The sequence below is a fragment of the Carcharhinus amblyrhynchos genome, unplaced genomic scaffold (genome assembly GCF_965287045.1).
Source record: "Carcharhinus amblyrhynchos unplaced genomic scaffold, sCarAmb.v2.hapA scaffold_750, whole genome shotgun sequence".
NCBI classification, from domain to species: Eukaryota; Metazoa; Chordata; class Chondrichthyes; order Carcharhiniformes; family Carcharhinidae; genus Carcharhinus; species Carcharhinus amblyrhynchos.
In genome coordinates, this window is record NW_027650490.1 from 55,543 (window position 1) to 73,781 (window position 18,239).

The following is an 18,239-nucleotide window of genomic DNA, read 5'->3' on the forward strand; positions in this document are numbered from 1 at the left end:
GGCTGGGGAGGAGGGAGGGAGGGCTCCGCGTTCCGTCATTGTCCCCTGCGAGCGGCTCTGGGCCGGCGAGGGCGGGTCTGGAAGCCCCCAGCCGGTGTGGATCGTTAGTATCTCCTGCTGGCCTGGGCCAGTCCAGACACCAGGGTAGCTTGCTGCGGTGACAGGTAGCGGTTAACTATCAGTGTCATCACCTGGAAGGGAGGGAGATATCGAGGGTCAGCAAGACTGGACATCGGACCTGAACACACTGACTCTCACACCATCCCTCAGTATCTCCTACCCCCTCACAACGGTCAACAGGTGACTTTTAGCGCTGCGGCCTCCAGACTGTGCACAGCAAGATCCAACTCCATAGCCACAGTGACAGGGTTAGGACAGAGATAGATAGGTTCCTGATTAATAAGGGGGGGGGGGGATCAGGGGTTATGGGGAAAAGGCAGGAGAATGGGGGATGAGAAAAATATCAGTCACGATTGAATGGCGGAGCAGACTCAATGGGCCGAGTGGCCTCATTCTGCTCCTACGTCTTACGGTCTTATGAATGAAAAGAACAAGGAAAATTCCAGCACAGGAACAGGCCCTTCGGCCCCTCCTGCACCGACCATGCTGCCCCGACTGAACTAAAACCCCCTACCCTTCCGGGGACCATATCCCTCTATTCCCATCCTATTCATGGATTTGTCCAGACGCCCCTTAAAACTCACTATCGTATCCGCTTCCACTCCCTCCCCCGGCAGCAAGTTCCAGGCACCCACCACCCTCTGTGTAAAAAATCTGCCTCGTACATCTCCTTTAAACCTTGCCCCTCGCACCTTAAACCTGTCCCCCCCCTCCTAGTAATTGACTCTTCCACCCTGGGGGAAAAAGCTTCTGACTATCCACTCTGTCCGTGATCATCATAATCTATATGGTTGACTCTCAACTGCCCTCCAAGGTCAACCATGGATGGGCAGTAAATGCTGGCCCAACCAGCGATGCTCATGTCCCACCAATGAATTACGATAACACTAACTTCCAATGTAAACATGTCACACTGTAATTGCACCCTCCCACCAGTGTGGGCACTGTCTCTAAATGTGCGAAAGAGCCACCTCCCCCCCTCCACCCAACAGCATAGTGCAGCCACCTCCCAGTTGTCCCCAAGATTAAAATGGCACATTCGCCACCCACCTTCCCTTCCCTCTCCCATGGAGGCACTGCAGTGCCCACACTGGTGGGAGGGTGCAATTACAGTGTGACATGTTTACATTGGAAGTTTGTGTTATTGTAATTTTTTTTTTATTCATCCCTGGGACATGGATGTCACTGGCTAGGCCAGCATTTATTGCCCATCCCTAGATGCCCTTGGAGGGCAGGTGAGAGTCACCCACATTGCTGTGGCTCTGGAGTCACATGTAGGCCAGACCAGGTAAGGACAACAGATTTATTAAAAAGCATTTAGACAGTTACATGGGTAAGATGGGTATAGAGGGATATGGGCCAAATGGGACTAGGGGTTAGGAAAGAAAGGGCGGCATGTATAAATTGGGCCGAAGGGCCTGTTTCCATGCTGTAAACCTCTATGACATTATTTCCTTCCCTAAAGGACATTATTGAACCAGATGGGTTTTTCTGACAATCGGCAATGGTTTCGTGGTCATCCGTAGATTCTGTATTCCAGATTTTTTTTTAATGGAATTCAGATTCCACCATCTGCTGTGACGGGATTTGAACCTGGGTCCCCCAGAACAAAATGGCACAGCAGTTAGCACTGCTGTCTCACAGGGTTCAATTCCTGGCTTGGGTCAGTGTCTGAGCGGAGTCTGCACGTCCCCCCCCCGTGTCTGAGTGGGTTTCCTCCGAGGGCTCCGGTTTCATTCCCACTGTCCGAAAGATGTACAGGTTAGGTGCTAAATTCCTCTCTGCACCCGAACAAGTGTGGCGACTAGGGGGATTTTCACAGTAACTTCATTGCAGTGTTAATGTAAACCTACTTGTGACCAATAAATAAACTTATTTCTTAAATCTGGGAACGGTGCTAAGCAACGTGCCGCCCGTTAGAGGAAAGCAAATTACTGCAGATGCTGGAATCTGAAACCAAAAATCACTGGGAAATCTCAGCAGGTCTGGGCAGCATCCGTGAGGAGAGAAAAGAGGTGATGTTTCGAGTCCGGATGACCATTTATCAAAGGCAGAGAACGAGGAAGATATTTATACAGCAGGGGGAGGGAATGAAAGATGAGTCTTTCCTCCCTACTCCTTCCCCCTACTTTATCCCCTTTCCTGACCTTTCCTCTCCCTCTGCTTCCCCTTTCCCCCCTTTTCTCAATTTTACCTCTCTCCCAACCATCTCCCTCCGCATCTTCCTCTGTCACAGTTTACCCTCTGATTCCAGCTTCTCTGCCCTTTGGCCGTTCACACCTTCTCTTCTCTCTACGGGCTGCCATTAACAGCCTTTCCCCTTGTCCAAAGACATGTGGATTGGCCATGCTAAATTGCCCCTTAGTGTCCAAAGATGTGCAGATTTGATGGATTGGCCATGCTAAATTGTCCCTTAGTGTCCAAAGATGTGCAGGTTAGGGGTATTGGCCATGCTAAATTGCCTCAATGTCTACAGATGTGGAGGTTAGGTGGATTGGCCATGCTAAATTGCCCCTTAGTGTCCAAAGATGTGCGGGTTAGGTGGATTGGCCATGCTATATTGCCCCTTAGTGTCCAAAGATGTGCAGGTTAGATGGATTGGCCATGCTAAATTGCCCCTTAGTGTCCAAAGGTGTGCAGGGTGGGTGGATTGGCCATGCTAAATTGCCCCTTAGTGTCCAAAGATGAGCAGGTTAGATGGATTGGCCATGCTAAATTGTCCCTTAGTGTCCAAAGATGTGCAGGTTAGATGGATTGGCCATGCTAAATTGTCCCTTAGTGTCCAAAGATGTGCAGGTTAGATGGATTGGCCATGCTAAATTGTCCCTTAGTGTCCAAAGATGTGCAGGTTAGGTGGATTGGCCGTGCTAAATTGTCCATAGTGTCAGGGGGATAAGCAGGGTAAATGGGTATGGGAATGGGGCCTGGGTGGGATTGTGGTTGGTGCAGACTCAATGGGCTGAATGGCCTCTTTCTGCACTGTAGGGATTCTATGATAGTTCCATGATATTTGTTTTTTTACATCTTTCATTCCCTCCGCCCTCCCTCCACCCCTGCAGTATAAACATCTCCCACTTTCTCTGCCTTTGACAAAGGGTTATCGGGACTGGGAATGTCAGCTCTTTTCTCTGTTGAGGGATGCGGGCCGGACCTGCTGGGATTCTCCGTGTGTTTAGAAGAGGTGGGGAGAAGCAGAGCTCACTCACCCCGCTCAGTATGGCCTCACTGATGGAATCGATGATCTCTCCCAGCAGGGGGCTTTGCCCCGTGTATTTGACGTAGGACCAGGTCATGAGGGTGAGGGTGCAGATGCCAATCAGGAAACTGAAGATGAAGGAGAGGAAGCCCAGGCCCAGGATGCCCAGGATGCTGGACAGCACGTTCATGCTGATGATCATCAGTAGCATAGCGGCTGGGGTGCGCAGTATGCTGAAGAAGTTCTTGCTGCGGTTAAACTTGAGGTAGCTCTCCAGCATGTCCTCGATTTGTGACTCCAGCTGGTCCTCGAACCGCATGTTCACCGCCCGGCTTCCCATCTTCTTGATGCTGCGGAATTTCTCCACCGCTGCCTCACGGTAAACCTGGTGTCGCTCACGGATCTTGCTGGGCTTGAGGTAAGCTTTGTCCCCGCCACACAGCTGGAAGGCAGAGCAACACAGAGTTACCTCGGGGCGACACGAGGGGGGAGGGGGGAGCTCCTCGGGGCGACGCGGGGGGGAGCGCCTCGGGGCGACGCGGGGGGGAGCTCCTCGGGGCGACACGGGGGGGAGCACCTCGGGGCGACGCGGGGGGGGGAGCTCCTCGGGGCGACGTGGGGAGGGGGCACCTCAGGGCGACGCGGGGGGGGAGAGCGCCTCGGGGTGACGCGGGGGGGGGGAGAGCGCCTCGGGGCAACACAGGGGGAGCACCTCGGCGTGATACTGGGGTGGGGGCTTCTCTGGGTGGCACATGGGGCATCTTGGGGCAACACCCACAGCGCAACAAAGCCATTCAGCCCTTCTCCTCCACCAGCCTGTTCCACAGGAACAGGAAGAGGTCATTCAGCCCCTCAGGCAATGTTCTACCATTGAATTAAATCATGGCCATCTGTATCCACCTGCCTTGGACCTGATGGATGTGTTGAAAATGATGAAGGAAGTTTCGAGAAGGTTGGTGTAGAGAAGATGTTTCTACTTGTGTTGGGGCAGAGACCAAAACTAGGGAGGCATCAATATAAGATAGCTTGTTGTTTCTTGTTCCTCCTAAGAGATTATTGTGCAAGATTAAAGCGCATGGGATTGGGGGAAGTGTATTGAGATGGATAGAAAACTGGTTTGAGAGGAAACAAAGAGTAGCAATTAATGGGCGCTTTTCAAATTGGCAGCCAGTAACTAATGGGGTGCCACAGGGATCGGTGCTGGGACCCCAACCCATTCATAATATATATTAATGACTTGGATGAGGGAACAAAATGTAACATCTCAAAGTTTGCCGGTGATACCAAGTTGGGTGGGAGGGTGAACTGTGAGGAGGATGCAGAGATCCTTCAGGATGATCTGGACAGGTTGGGTGGGTGGGCAAATCAATGGCAAATGCAGGATAATTTGTATAACTGTGAGGTTATTCACTTTGGAAGCAAAAGCAAGAAGGCAGATTACTACCTGAATGGGTGTAAATTAGGAGAGGGGAGTGTGCAGAGGGACCTGGGTGTCCTGGTGCACCAGTCACTGAAGGTAAGCGTGCAGGTACAGCAGGTGGTAAAGAAGGTAAATGGTACGTTGGCCTTCATTGTGAGAGGTTTCGAGTCCAGGAGCAGGGATGTGTTGTTATAATTATACAGGGTCTTGGCCACACCGAGATTATTGTGTGAAGTTTTGGTCTCCTTTTCTGAGGAAGGATGTTCTTGCTCTCGAGGGAGAGCAGTGAAGGTTTACCAGGCTGATTCCGGGGATGGTGGGACTGATGTATGAGGAGAGACTGACCAGGTTAGGATTGTTTTCACTGGAGTTCAGACGAATGAGGGGAGGATCTCATAGAGATTTATAAAATTCTAACAGGACTAGACAGGGTAGATGCAGGGAGGATGTTCCCGATGATGGGGGGAGTCCAGAACCAGGGGGTCACAGTCTGAGGATTGGGGGTAGACCATTTAGGACGGAGGTGAGGAGACATTCCTTCACCCGGTGAGCCTGTGGAATTCATTCCCACAGGAAGTAGTTGATGCCAAAACATTAAATGTATTCAAGAGGCGGCTGGATATAGCACTTGGGGTGAACGGGATCAAAGGTTATGGGGAGAAAGCAGGATTAGGCTGTTGAGTTGGATGATCAGCCATGATGGTGATGAATGGGGGAGCAGGCTCAAAAGGCCAAATGGCCTCCTTCTGCTCCTATCTTCTATGCTTCCGGCACTTAGTGGTGCACAGACTTTAATCTGTTACCATACCGAGGATCTTTCCTGGAACGGGTCACTAACCTGTCGCCAGGGGCTCATAGCTTGAGGGACGCCACTCCACATCAAACTTGGTTGATCAGGAGTCTCTCCTGCTCTTACCTTCAACCAGTGGCGAGTGTTGGGAGGAATTTCCTGGCCGACACTTGACCTGTTTGGCCGGGTCATACCGTACCTTCCTTGACCGTCAACTCCTGGGGTGGGACTCAGACCCAGAGCTCCGGGCTCAGAGACAGGGATAATCCCCACTGCACCACAAGAGCTCCAATATCAATATCAAATCGTCACTAAGCATGTTATCAAAATTCATTTACAGTAACGCTGGCTGGTCCCACGTTTATTACCCATCCATAATTGCCCCTTGAGAAGGGGGTGGGTGAGCTGCCATCTTGAATTCACTGCAGTCCCCGTGTGTGGTGTAGGTACACCCACAGTGCTGTTAGGGAGGGAGTTCCAGGATTGTGATTGGACATCAGTCAGTCCCCGTGTGTGGTGTAGGTACACCCACAGTGCTGTTAGGGAGGGAGTTCCAGGATTGTGATTGGACATCAGTCAGTCCCTGTGTGGTGTAGGTACACCCACAGTGCTGTTAGGGAGGGGGTTCCAGGATTGTGATTGGACATCAGTCAGTCCCCGTGTGTGGTGTAGGTACACCCACAGTGCTGTTAGGGAGGGAGTTCCAGGATTTTGACCCCAGCCACAGTGAAGGAACGGCCGATATATTTCCCAGTCGGGAATGGTGAGTGACTCGGAGGGGGAACTTATAGGTGGTGGTCGTTCCCCATGTGTCTGCTGCCCCTTGTCCTTCTAGATGGTAGAGGTGGTGGGTTTGGAAGGTGCTGTGGAAGGAGCCTTGGTGAGTCGCTGCAGTGCATCTTGTAGATGGTACACACGACTGTCACTGTGTGTCGGTGGTGGAGGGAGTGGGTGTTTGTGGTTAGTGTGTCGATCGAGCGGGGCTGCTTTGTCCTGGATGGTGTCGAGCTTCTCGAGTGTTGTTGAGGGAATTCAGGAGAAATATCTTTCCTTAGAGAGAGGGGAGAATGTGGGACTCGCTCCCACGGGGGGAGTGGGGGGAGAATGTGGGACTCGCTCCCACGGGGGGAGTGGGGGGAGAATGTGGGACTCGCTCCCACGGGGGGAGTGGGGGGAGAATGTGGGACTCGCTCCCACGGGGGGAGTGGGGGGAGAATGTGGGACTCGCTCCCACGGGGGGAGTGGGGGAGGATAAAAGCAGCAGCACAGCTTCAGTGAATCCAGTGGCCCCTTGCTGTGCGGGGAGTACGTGGATCCTACAGGTCTACAAGCAGTAAGCAGCCTTTCAGTCTGAAGTGGTGTGGTCTCGCTGCCTACCCCCTCCATCGCCTGCTGATAATAATTGATGGACAAAGCAAACGCTGCCCTGTTGTTGGCTTCAGCTGTCGCCTATCAAAAGACAAAGAGCAATTGTTACTTCAGGGAAAGGCCCAGCACACGGATCAATCTGACCCATCCTCCTCCAAGCCCGAACTCTCAGCCCATTAGCTCCCAACCCCCCCCCCCAGTACTCCGATATCTCAGCCCGTCTCCCCCTGGCCCAGCCCTCCACGGTGCCCTGACCTCCGCTATCTCAGTCCCCGGCCCAACCAATGGTTAGCGCTGCTGCCTCAGAGCTCCAGGGATCCGGGTTCGATTCCCAGCCTTGGGTCAGTGCGTGTGTGTGTGGAGTCTGCACGTCCTCCCCGTGTCTGCGTGGGTTTCCTCCGGGTGCTCCGGTTTCCTCCCACAGTCTGAATTTAGGTGCTAAATTCTCCCTCAGTGTTACCTGAACAGGTGCTGGAGTGTGGCGGCTCGGGCATTTTCACAGTAACTGCATTGCAGTGTTAATGTAAGCCTACCTGAGACACAAATAAATAAACTTTTAAAAATATTTGAAAATCTTAACTTTAAACCCTCCAGGTTGCCCTGTGCTCCCATACCAATTCAGAGGGGCAGTTGAGAGTCAGAGCTGTGGCTCTGGAGTCACATGTAGGCCAGACCGGGGTAAGGACGGCAGATTTCCTTCCCTAAAGGGAACCAGATGGGTTTTTCCAACAATGGGTCATCAGTAGATTCTTAATCACAGATATTTTTTATTGAATTCAAATTCTACCATCTGCCGTGGCGGGATTCGAACCCGGGGTCCCCCAGAACATTAGCTGAGTTTCTGGATTAAGAGTCTAGCAATAATACCACCACGGTGAGGGTTGGAGATGGAGGGAAGGGAAGGGAAGAGAAGGAAGAACCGATCAGGATCCCTCATGGCAAAGGGGCAGGGATTTCCGAGCTCGAGGGGGGGATGCCTCACACAGGCGAATAGCTTGCCGATATGTACCCTCTCTGTGCAGCCAGGGGGAATGGAGGGGGTGCTGAGGACCACAGATACCAGAAAGGATCCCCAGCAGTGAACTGATCCAGGCGTAAGGGTAAGCTCACCCCCAGGTAGTGACAGATTCACTTCCCTCCCACGTAATCAGAGAATCCCTACAGTGCAGAAGGAGGCCATTCAGCCCATCGAGTCTGCACCGGCCACAATCCCACAAAGGGCCTATCCCCATAACCCCATATATTTTACCATGGCCAATCCACCTAACCTGCACACCTTTGGACACTAAGGGATAATTTATCATGGCCAATCCACCTAACCCGCACATCTTTGATTTGTGGGAGGAAACCCAAGCAGACATGGGGAGAACATGCAGACTCTGTAAAGATAGTGACCCATGCCAGGACTCGAACCCAGGTCCCTGGAGCTATGAGGCAGTGTCTCTAACCATTGTGTCGGCCTTTTCCGAAAGCAATCTGTTCAACGTGCCAATGTTCACTGCTCCCCCAAGGATCCTGCTGCGTACAAGTTATTCCTGTCAGGAAAGCGGTCTCACCTCGAGAATGGATCTGGGATGTGGAAGGTCCTCGCCTTGAAAGATCTTGATGTAAGCCTGAAGCGACAGAGCAAAGGAAGAGAACAGGATAAGCAGGGAGATGGACGCAGAACGAAGCCCGTCGCAGCACCCGCCACCACCCCATCTCAGCTAATCAGCTGCAGGAACCCTCGCCTTCCCCTCCCTCCAACCTCGATTCACCCAGCGCACCGCCACCTGCTCTCCCCAACTCCTCCCAAATTCTGCCGGCCGATACGAGCGAGGCCAAAGCACCTGTGATTTCCAGAACTAGGAGCAGGAGTGGGCCATTCGGCCCCTCGAGCCTGCTCCGCCATTCAGTAAGATCATGGCTGATCTTTCCATGGACTCAGCTCCACTTACCCGCCCGCTCACCATAGCCCTTAATTCCTTTACTGTTCAAAAATCTATCTATCCTTGCCTTAAAAACATTCAATGAGGGAGCCTCAATTCTTCAGGGATGAAGTAGAAAGGGTCGAGAGCTTCAAGTTTTCAGGTATCCAGATCACCAACAACCTGTCCTGGTCCCCCCCACACCGACACTATAGTTAAGAAAGCCCCACCAATGCCTCTCTCAGAAGACTAAGGAAATTTGGCATGTCCGCTATGACTCTCGCCAACTTTTACAGATGCCCCATAGAAAGCATTCTTTCTGGTTGTATCACAGCTTGGTCTGGGCTCCTGCTCTGCCCAAGACCACAAGGAACTACAAAAGGTTTGTGAATGTAGCCCAATCCATCACACAAACCAGCCTCCCATCCATTGACTCTGTCTACACTTCCCACTGCCTCGGGGAAAAGCAGCCGGCATAATTAAGGACCCCATACACCCCGGACATTCTCTCTCCCACCTTCTCCCATTGGGAAAAAGATACAAAAGTCTGAGGTCCCGTACCGACCGACTCAAGAACAGCTTCTTCCCTGCTGCTGTCAGACTTTTGAATGGACCTACCTCGCATTAAGTTGATCTTTCTCTACACCCTCGCTGTGACTGTAACACTACATTCTGCACCCTCTCCTTTCCTTCTCTATGAACGGTATACTGAACCTAGAAACAATACTTTTCACTGTATGTGACAATAAAAAAACAAATCAAATTTCATCTTATCAAAGCAAATGATTGAATGGTGGAGCAGACTCGATGGGCTGAGTGGCCTAATTCCGCTCCTATGTCTTATAGTCTCAATTTACTCAGCCACCCATAATAGGCCAGCGCCCCCACCCCGAGGTGTCAGGGAGTCCACGGTGGAGGGCGCCCCCACCTTGAAATATTCCAGCAAGTTCTGGCAGCTGATTCTTGAGCCTCCAATCTCCTTCTCCACCAGGTTCTCCGGACTCAGTAACATATGGACAAGCGCCTCCAGGTGAATCTTGAAATCATCTTCGATATCTTAACGAGAAAGAGGTCAATTTCAGCAACACGGGCGATGGGGCAGGTGGGGTAGGGGCAGTGGGTAGGAGGGAGTCGACAGATGGGCTGGAGGGTAGACCTCACAATGTCTGGGTACAAGAACTGTGGCAAGGATGGGCGAGAGGCCACACACGTGCGAGGGGGTAGGTCAGATAATTCACAGAGCTTCCTGGGAGGGGGGAATCGGTAACCCCGAGAATAAATGCAGTGGATCAGATTAAATGGAGAGAGAGAGAACGAGAGAGAGAGAGAAAGAAAGAACGAGAGATACACGGAGAAAAAGAGACAGAGCAAGACACAGAGAGACAGAGCGAGACAGAGAGACAGAGCAAGACACAGACGGAACGAGACAGAGAGACACAGCGAGACAGAGACAGAGAGATAGAATCAGCAAGGCAGAGCGAGAGAGAGACAGACAGACAGACAGATAGAGAGAGCGACGGGGGCGGGGGGGAGAAACAAAGTGAAAGCGAGAGACAGACAGAGAGAGTGACATAGAGAGTGACACAGAGTGAGAAAGAGAAAGACAGTGTGGGAAGGTCAGTACCAAGGGAGCGCAGCACTGCGGGAGGGTCGGTGCTGAGGGAGCGCCGCACTGTGGGAGGGTCAGTGCTGAGGGAGCGCCGCACTGTGGGAGGGTCAGTGCTGAGGGAGCGCCGCACTGTGGGAGGGTCAGTGTTGAGGGAGCGCCGCACTGTGGGAGGGTCAGTGTTGAGGGAGCGCCGCACTGTGGGAGGGTCAGTGTTGAGGGAGCGCCGCACTGTGGGAGGGTCAGTGTTGAGGGAGCGCCGCACTGTGGGAGGGTCAGTACTGAGGGAACACCGTACTGTGGGAGGGTCGGTGCTGAGGGAGCGCCGCACTGTGGGAGGGTCGGTGCTGAGGGAGCGCCGCACTGTGGGAGGGTCGGTGCTGAGGGAGCGCCGCACTGTGGGAGGGTCGGTGCTGAGGGAGTGCCGCACTGTGGGAGGGTCGGTGCTGAGGGAACTCATTGGTTGTGAAGCTCTCTGGCAGAACCGGAGCTGTACGATCCCGACTGTACAGGAGGAGGCCATTGAGCCCATGAGAACTGGAACGACCACAGTCCCAACCAGACCGTGTCTCCAAAACCCGATGCGTTTACCCCAGCTAGACCCCGTGACAGTAAGGAGTGATTTAGAACAGCTAATCAAACTAACACACGCATTTTGGACTATGGGAGGAAACCAGAGCACCCGGAGGAAACCCACGCAGACACGGGGAGAATGTGCAGACTCCACTCAGACAGTGACCCAAGCTGGGAATCGAACCCGGGTCCCTGGCGCTGTGAGGCAGCAGTGCCAACCCACTATGCCACCATGTTTCTGTTTTAAGGACAGCTCTTTATTCTGCAGACCGTTAGGGACAGTGAACTTTCGGCACCTACCTTTCAGCTTCCCATCGAAGGTGGGGTTGGTCGCCACCTTCATTCCGGGGTGGGGCATGAGGAAGCACTGGATGTTGTTGAAGCAGGAGTGGATGTGTTTCCTCACCAGCTGCAGCTCCTCATGTTGGTGAGCTTTCACCTGAGAGAGACACCAAACACACTCAGTCTGTCACTGAGCACAGTGTCGAGGGAGCTTTACTCTGTATCTAACCCCGTGCTGTACCTGTCCTGGGAGTGTTTGATGGGGGGACAGTGTCGAGAGAGCTTTACTCTGTATCTAACCCCGTGCTGTCCCTGTCCTGGGAGTGTTTGATGGGGGGACAGTGTAGAGGGAGCTTTACTCTGTATCTAACCCCGTGCTGTCCCTGTCCTGGGAGTGTTTGATGGGGGGACAGTGTAGAGGGAGCTTTACTCTGTATCTAACCCCGTGCTGTCCCTGTCCTGGGAGTGTTTGATGGGGGGACAGTGTCGAGAGAGCTTTACTCTGTATCTAACCCCGTGCTGTACCTGTCCTGGGAGTGTTTGATGGGGGGACAGTGTAGAGGGAGCTTTACTCTGTATCTAACCCCGTGCTGTACCTGTCCTGGGAGTGTTTGATGGGGGACAGTGCAGAGGGAGCTTTACTCTGTATCTAACCCCGTGCTGTACCTGTCCTGGGAGTGTTTGATGGGGGGACAGTGTAGAGGGAGCTTTACTCTGTATCTAACCCCGTGCTGTACCTGTCCTGGGAGTGTTTGATGGGGGACAGTGCAGAGGGAGCTTTACTCTGTATCTAACCCCGTGCTGTACCTGTCCTGGGAGTGTTTGATGGGGGACAGTGCAGAGGGAGCTTTACTCTGTATCTAACCCCGTGCTGTACCTGTCCTGGGAGTGTTTGATGGGGGACAGTGTAGAGGGAGCTTTACTCTGTATCTAACCCCGTGCTGTACCTGTCCTGGGAGTGTTTGATGGAGGACAGTGTAGAGGGAGCTTTACTCTGTATCTAACCCCATGCTGTACCTGTCCTGGGAGTGTTTGATGGGGGGACAGTGTAGAGGGAGCTTTACTCTGTATCTAATCCCGTGCTGTACCTGTCCTGGGAGTGTTTGATGGGGGGACAGTGTAGAGGGAGCTTTACTCTGTATCTAACCCTGTGCTGTACCTGTCCTGGGAGTGTTTGATGGAGGACAGTGTAGAGGGAGCTTTACTCTGTATCTAACCCCGTGCTGTACCTGTCCTGGGAGTGTTTGATGGAGGAATATTTTCTCGCTATCCTCTGACCATTTCACAGTAGACGGTGCCGTGTTGAACTGGATCAGTGGACAGGCAGGTTAGACGTGGATAAGGGAAGGATCTCATTCTTACCTGTAGCCGCCTCTCCAGGAAGTCCTTGCCACCATTCAATCCATAAGGATATTCGTACGGAAAGCTCCAATCTCGCACCAAAAACAGCAGAGTCTACAGGACAGGGTGAACAACACATTAAAATTGCATCTGGTGTCAGCGATAGATCTCCATCTCACTCGGAGATAAAAGCTTGTGGTTTCCAGACCTGCTCAGGAATGCAGAAGCTGGGTTCACACTCCCCAGTCCCAGTGCTGAGGGAGCGCCGCACTGTGGGGAGGGTCGGTGCCGAGGGAGCGCCGCACTGTGGGAGGGTCGGTGCCGAGGGAGCGCCGCACTGTGGGAGGGTCAGTGCCGAGGGAGCGCCGCACTGTGGGAGGGTCGGTGCCGAGGGAGCGCCGCACTGTGGGAGGGTCGGTGCTGAGGGAGCGCCGCACTGTGGGAGGGTCAGTGCTGAGGGAGCGCCGCACTGTGGGAGGGTCGGTGCTGAGGGAGTGCCGCACTGTGGGAGGGTCGGTGCCGAGGGAGCGCCGCACTGTGGGAGGGTCGGTGCCGAGGGAGCGCCGCACTGTGGGAGGGTCGGTGCCGAGGGAGCGCCGCACTGTGAGAGGGTCGGTGCCGAGGGAGCGCCGCACTGTGGGAGGGTCGGTGCCGAGGGAGCGCCGCACTGTGGGAGGGTCAGTGCCGAGGGAGCGCCGCACTGTGGGAGGGTCGGTGCTGAGGGAGCGCCGCACTGTGGGAGGGTCGGTGCTGAGGGAGCGCCGCACTGTGGGAGGGTCAGTGCCGAGGGAGCGCCGCACTGTGGGAGGGTCGGTGCTGAGGGAGCGCCGCACTGTGGTAGGGTCGGTGCTGAGGGAGCGCCGCACTGTGGGAGGGTCGGTGCTGAGGGAGCGCCGCACTGTGGGAGGGTCGGTGCTGAGGGAGCGCCGCACTGTGGGAGGGTCGGTGCTGAGGGAGCGCCGCACTGTGGGAGGGTCGGTGCTGAGGGAGCGCCGCACTGTGGGAGGGTGGGTGCTGAGGGAGCGCCGCACTGTGGGAGGGTGGGTGCTGAGGGAGCGCCGCACTGTGGGAGGGTCGGTGCTGAGGGAGCGCCGCACTGTGGGAGGGTCGGTGCTGAGGGAGCGCCGCACTGTGGGAGGGTCGGTGCTGAGGGAGCGCCGCACTGTGGGAGGGTCGGTGCTGAGGGAGCGCCGCACTGTGGTAGGGTCGGTGCTGAGGGAGCGCCGCACTGTGGGAGGGTCGGTGCTGAGGGAGCGCCGCACTGTGGGAGGGTCGGTGCTGAGGGAGCGCCGCACTGTGGGAGGGTCGGTGCTGAGGGAGCGCCGCACTGTGGGAGGGTCGGTGCTGAGGGAGCGCCGCACTGTGGTAGGGTCGGTGCTGAGGGAGCGCCGCACTGTGGGAGGGTCGGTGCTGAGGGAGCGCCGCACTGTGGGAGGGTGGGTGCTGAGGGAGCGCCGCACTGTGGGAGGGTCGGTGCTGAGGGAGCGCCGCACTGTGGGAGGGTCGGTGCTGAGGGAGCGCCGCACTGTGGGAGGGTCGGTGCTGAGGGAGCGCCGCACTGTGGGAGGGTCGGTGCTGAGGGAGCGCCGCACTGTGGGAGGGTCGGTGCTCAGCGCATCGATAGTCCTCGCCCTCTGCAGAATGTCTTTCCCTCGCTGTGATAATGTGTAGTAGAGTGTGAATTGGAGAGGTGCAGTCCCTCCTGATGCTGAAGGGTGGCAGTGTTGTACATCGAACACACACCATGGCTATCAGTGAGCAGTGACTTCCACCCATGGCTCTCAGCTCTCCTGCTGCACAGAGTGTGACAGGACGCTGGGGGGAAGGGAGAGCAAGACCAGGCTGTTTATTAAAGGGGCAGAGGTTGGGTGTGTGTTGATCTTGGGATGAAACGTGGAGGAACGCAAAGTTTTAAAGTTTGTTTATTAGTCGCAACTGAAGCTTGCATTAACGCTGCAATGAAGTTACTGTGAAATTCCCCTAGTTGCCACACTCCGGCACCCCAGCACGTCTTTCAGAGTGTGGGAGCACCCAGAGGAAACCCACGTAGACACGGGGAGAACTTGCCAACTCTACGCAGACGGTGACTCAAGCCGGGAATCGAACCCGTGTCCCTGACGCTGTGAGGGAACAGTGCGAACCACCGCGCCACCCTGTCACCCAGGCAGGACTTGAGAGAGCTGGGTGTGTATTTTGGAGCATTAATTATTGGATGAGACGTTATGGCGACGGTGGGGTGGGGGGGATCCCTTTAAGACAGTGCCTGGTTGGGATCTGGAACTGCCTGCCTGAGGGTGTGCTGGAGGCAGATACAATCGAGGCCATTGACTGGCACAGTGGGTTAGCACTGCTGCCTCACAGCACCAGGGACCCGGGTTCGATTCCCGGCTTGGGTCCCCGTCTGTGCAAAGTCTGCACGTTCTCCCCGTGTCTGCGTGGGTTCCCTCCCACAGTCTGAACGACGCGCTGGTTCGGGTGCATTGACCCAAACAGGCGGCGGAGTGTGGCGACTAGGGGAATTTCACAGTAACTTCATTGTAACGTTAATGTAAGCCTTACTTGTGACCCTAATAAAATAAACTTATTTTATTTGACATATGCAAGTTAGGTGGATTGGCCATGCCAAATTACTCCTTAGTGTCCAAACATATGTAGTCTAGATTCGATTTATTATTGTCACATGTATTGGGACACAGTGAAAAGTATTGTTTCTTGCACGCTACACAGACAAAGCATACCGTTCACAGAGAAGGAAAGGAGAGGGTGCAGAATGTAGTGTTACAGTCATAGCTGGGGTGTAGAGAAAGATCGACTTAATGCGAGGTAGGTCCATTCAAAAGTCTGACAGCAGCAGGGAAGAAGCTGTTCTTGAGTCAGTTGGTACGTGAGCTCAGACTTTTGTATCTCATTTTCACTTGTTCCATCGGGAGAGAGAATGTCCGGGGTGTGTGGGGTCCTTAATTATGCTGGCTGCTTTTCCCCGAGGCAGCGGGAAGTGTAGACGGAGTCAATGGATGGGAGGCTGGTTTGCGCGATGGATTGGGCTACATTCACCACCCTTTTGTAGTTCCTTGTGGTCTTGGGCAGAGCAGGAGCCCAGACCAAGCTGTGATACAACCAGAAAGAATGCTTTCTATGGGGCATCTGTAAAAGTTGGTGAGAGTCGTAGCCGACATGTCAAATTTCCTGCGAAAGTAGAGGCTGGGAATTCTTATCTATTGTGTGGGTGTGGCGGGACTAGGAGAGATTACAGAATCTGTGCAGGTAGCCACAAGGGGACTCTGTCTGAGAGAGGAGCCAACACGTCCCTACTCCACAGTCCATACAGCGTTTAAACTATAAAATCAGGAAGATAATAGGGGTGGAATCCTGAGGAGAGACCAAGAGGGCTAAACAAAAGAGAAAACACTGGAAAATCTCAGCAGGTCTGGCAGAATCTGTAAGGAGAGAAAAGAGCTGACGTTTTGAGTCCAGATGACCCACTGTCAAAGGAATAAAAAGTGGGAGATATTTATACAGCAGGGGGAGGAAATGAAAGCTGAGTTCTAGCCACAGAAACAAATATCATAGAAATATCATAGAATCCCGACAGAAGGAGGCCATTCGACCCATTGAGTCTGCACCAACAACAATTCCACCCAGGCACCATTCCAGTACCCATTTACCCTAGCTAATCCCCCTGACACTAAGGGGCAATTTAGCATGGCCAATCCACCTAACCCGCACATCTTTGGACATGGGGAAAGGCTGCTAATGGCAGCCCATGGAGAGAAGAGAAGGTGTGAACGGCCAAAGAGCAGAGAAGCTGAAATCAGAGGGTAAACTGTGACAGAGGAAGATGTAGAGGGAGATGTGGCCGGGGGGGGTGGTGAGATGTGGGGGGAGATGTTGGTGGGGAGATATGGGGGAGGGAGATGTGGGGAGGGGGTAAAATTGAGACAAAGGAGAGGGAAGCAAAGAGGGAGAAAAGGATCAGGAAAGGGGATAAAGTAGGGGAAAGAATTGCGGGGGGGGGGGGGGGGGGCGGAGAAAGACTCATGACTGTGATTCATCTTTCATTCCCTCCCCTGCAGTATGAATATCTCCCACTTTCTCTGCCTTTGACAAAGGGTCACCTGGACTCGAAACGTCAGCTCTTTTCTCTCCTTACAGATGCTGCCCAGAGCTGCTGAGATTTTCCAGTGTTTTCTCTTTTGGTTTCAGATTCCAGCATCTGCAGCAATTTGCCTTTTTCCGGAGTTGGGGGCTTGTTCCCGGTTGCTGTGATCCTCTTACCTGGAAAGGTTTGATTGATGTCTCATCCATTGCTAGACGTCCGTATTCTGTGAAGAGCTGCAACAGAAGAGAATGAGGAGGTTACAGTTTCCCCCGCCAGCAGCAGCAGGGGCCAGGCGGAGGGTCAGTGCCACCGTATGTCAAACAGAGACTTTGGCACCATCCCATCTTGCTCTCAATCCTGCTTCCCTGGCACCGTGTGTAGCTCTTGTATCTCTCCATCCAGTATTCAAGTTCAACTCATATTCCTGAGTCTAGAGTGCAGAATCTGGGCTGCAAATCACACAGCCGCACTGTGGGAGGGTCAGTGCCGAGGAGCGCCGCACTGTGAGAGGGTCAATGCCGAGGGAGCGCCGCACTGTGAGAGGGTCAATGCCGAGGGAGCGCCGCACTGTGGGAGGGTCGGTGCTGAGGGAGCGCCGCACTGTGGGAGGGTCAGTGCTGAGGGAGCGCCGCACTGTGGGAGGGTCAGTGCTGAGGGAGCGGCGCACTGTGGGAGGGTCAGTGCTGAGGGAGCACCGCACTGTGGGAGGGTCAGTGCCGAGGGAGCGCCACACTTTGGGAGGGTCAGTGCCGAGGGAGCGCCGCACTGTGAGAGGGTCAATGCCGAGGGAGCGCCGCACTGTGGGAGGGTCAGTGCTGAGGGAGCGGCGCACTGTGGGAGGGTCGGTGCTGAGGGAGCGCCGCACTGTGGGAGGGTCAGTGCCGAGGGAGCGCCACACTGTGGGAGGGTCGGTGCTGAGGGAGCGCCGCACTGTGGGAGGGTCAGTGCTGAGGGAGCACCGCACTGTGGGAGGGTCGGTGCTGAGGGAGCGCCGCACTGTGGGAGGGTCAGTGCTGAGGGAGCGCCGCACTGTGGGAGGGTCAGTGCTGAGGGAGCGCTGCACTGTGGGAGGGTCAGTGCTGAGGGAGCGCCGCACTGTGGGAGGGTCGGTGCTGAGGGAGCACCGCACTGTGGGGGGGTCGGTGCTGAGGGAGCGCGGTGCTGAGGGAGCGCCGCACTGTGGGGGGGTCGGTGCTGAGGGAGCGCGGTGCTGAGGGAGCGCCGCACTGTGGGAGGGTCGGTGCCGAGGGAGCGCCGCACTGTGGGAGGGTCGGTGCTGAGGGAGCGCCACACTGTGGGAGGGTCAGTGCCGAGGGAGCGCCGCACTGTGGGAGGGTCAGTGCTGAGGGAGCGCCGCACTGTGGGAGGGTCGGTGCTGAGGGAGCGCCGCACTGTGGGAGGGTCGGTGCTGAGGGAGCGCCGCACTGTGGGAGGGTCAGTGCTGAGGGAGCGCCGCACTGTGGGAGGGTCAGTGCTGAGGGAGCGCCGCACTGTGGGGGAGTCAGTGCTCCCTCAGCACTGACTCTCCAAAAGGGCA

At 54.9% G+C, this 18,239-nt stretch overlaps 1 protein-coding gene across 1 annotated transcript; it reads right to left on the reverse strand.

Annotated features, from left to right (window-relative positions):
* Positions 1-104: 104 nt before the first annotated feature.
* On the reverse strand, positions 105-16,923 carry LOC145340059 (atlastin-2-like). The gene is made up of 8 exons (XM_080184477.1): positions 16,879-16,923; positions 12,625-12,717; positions 11,281-11,419; positions 9,730-9,857; positions 8,451-8,507; positions 6,904-6,975; positions 3,327-3,758; positions 105-191 (listed from the first exon to the last, which is right to left on the reverse strand). Exons 1-8 carry the CDS (start codon positions 16,906-16,908, stop codon positions 105-107), a joined length of 1,038 nt encoding a protein of 345 aa, XP_080040603.1. The 5' UTR covers positions 16,909-16,923.
* Positions 16,924-18,239: the final 1,316 nt, after the last annotated feature.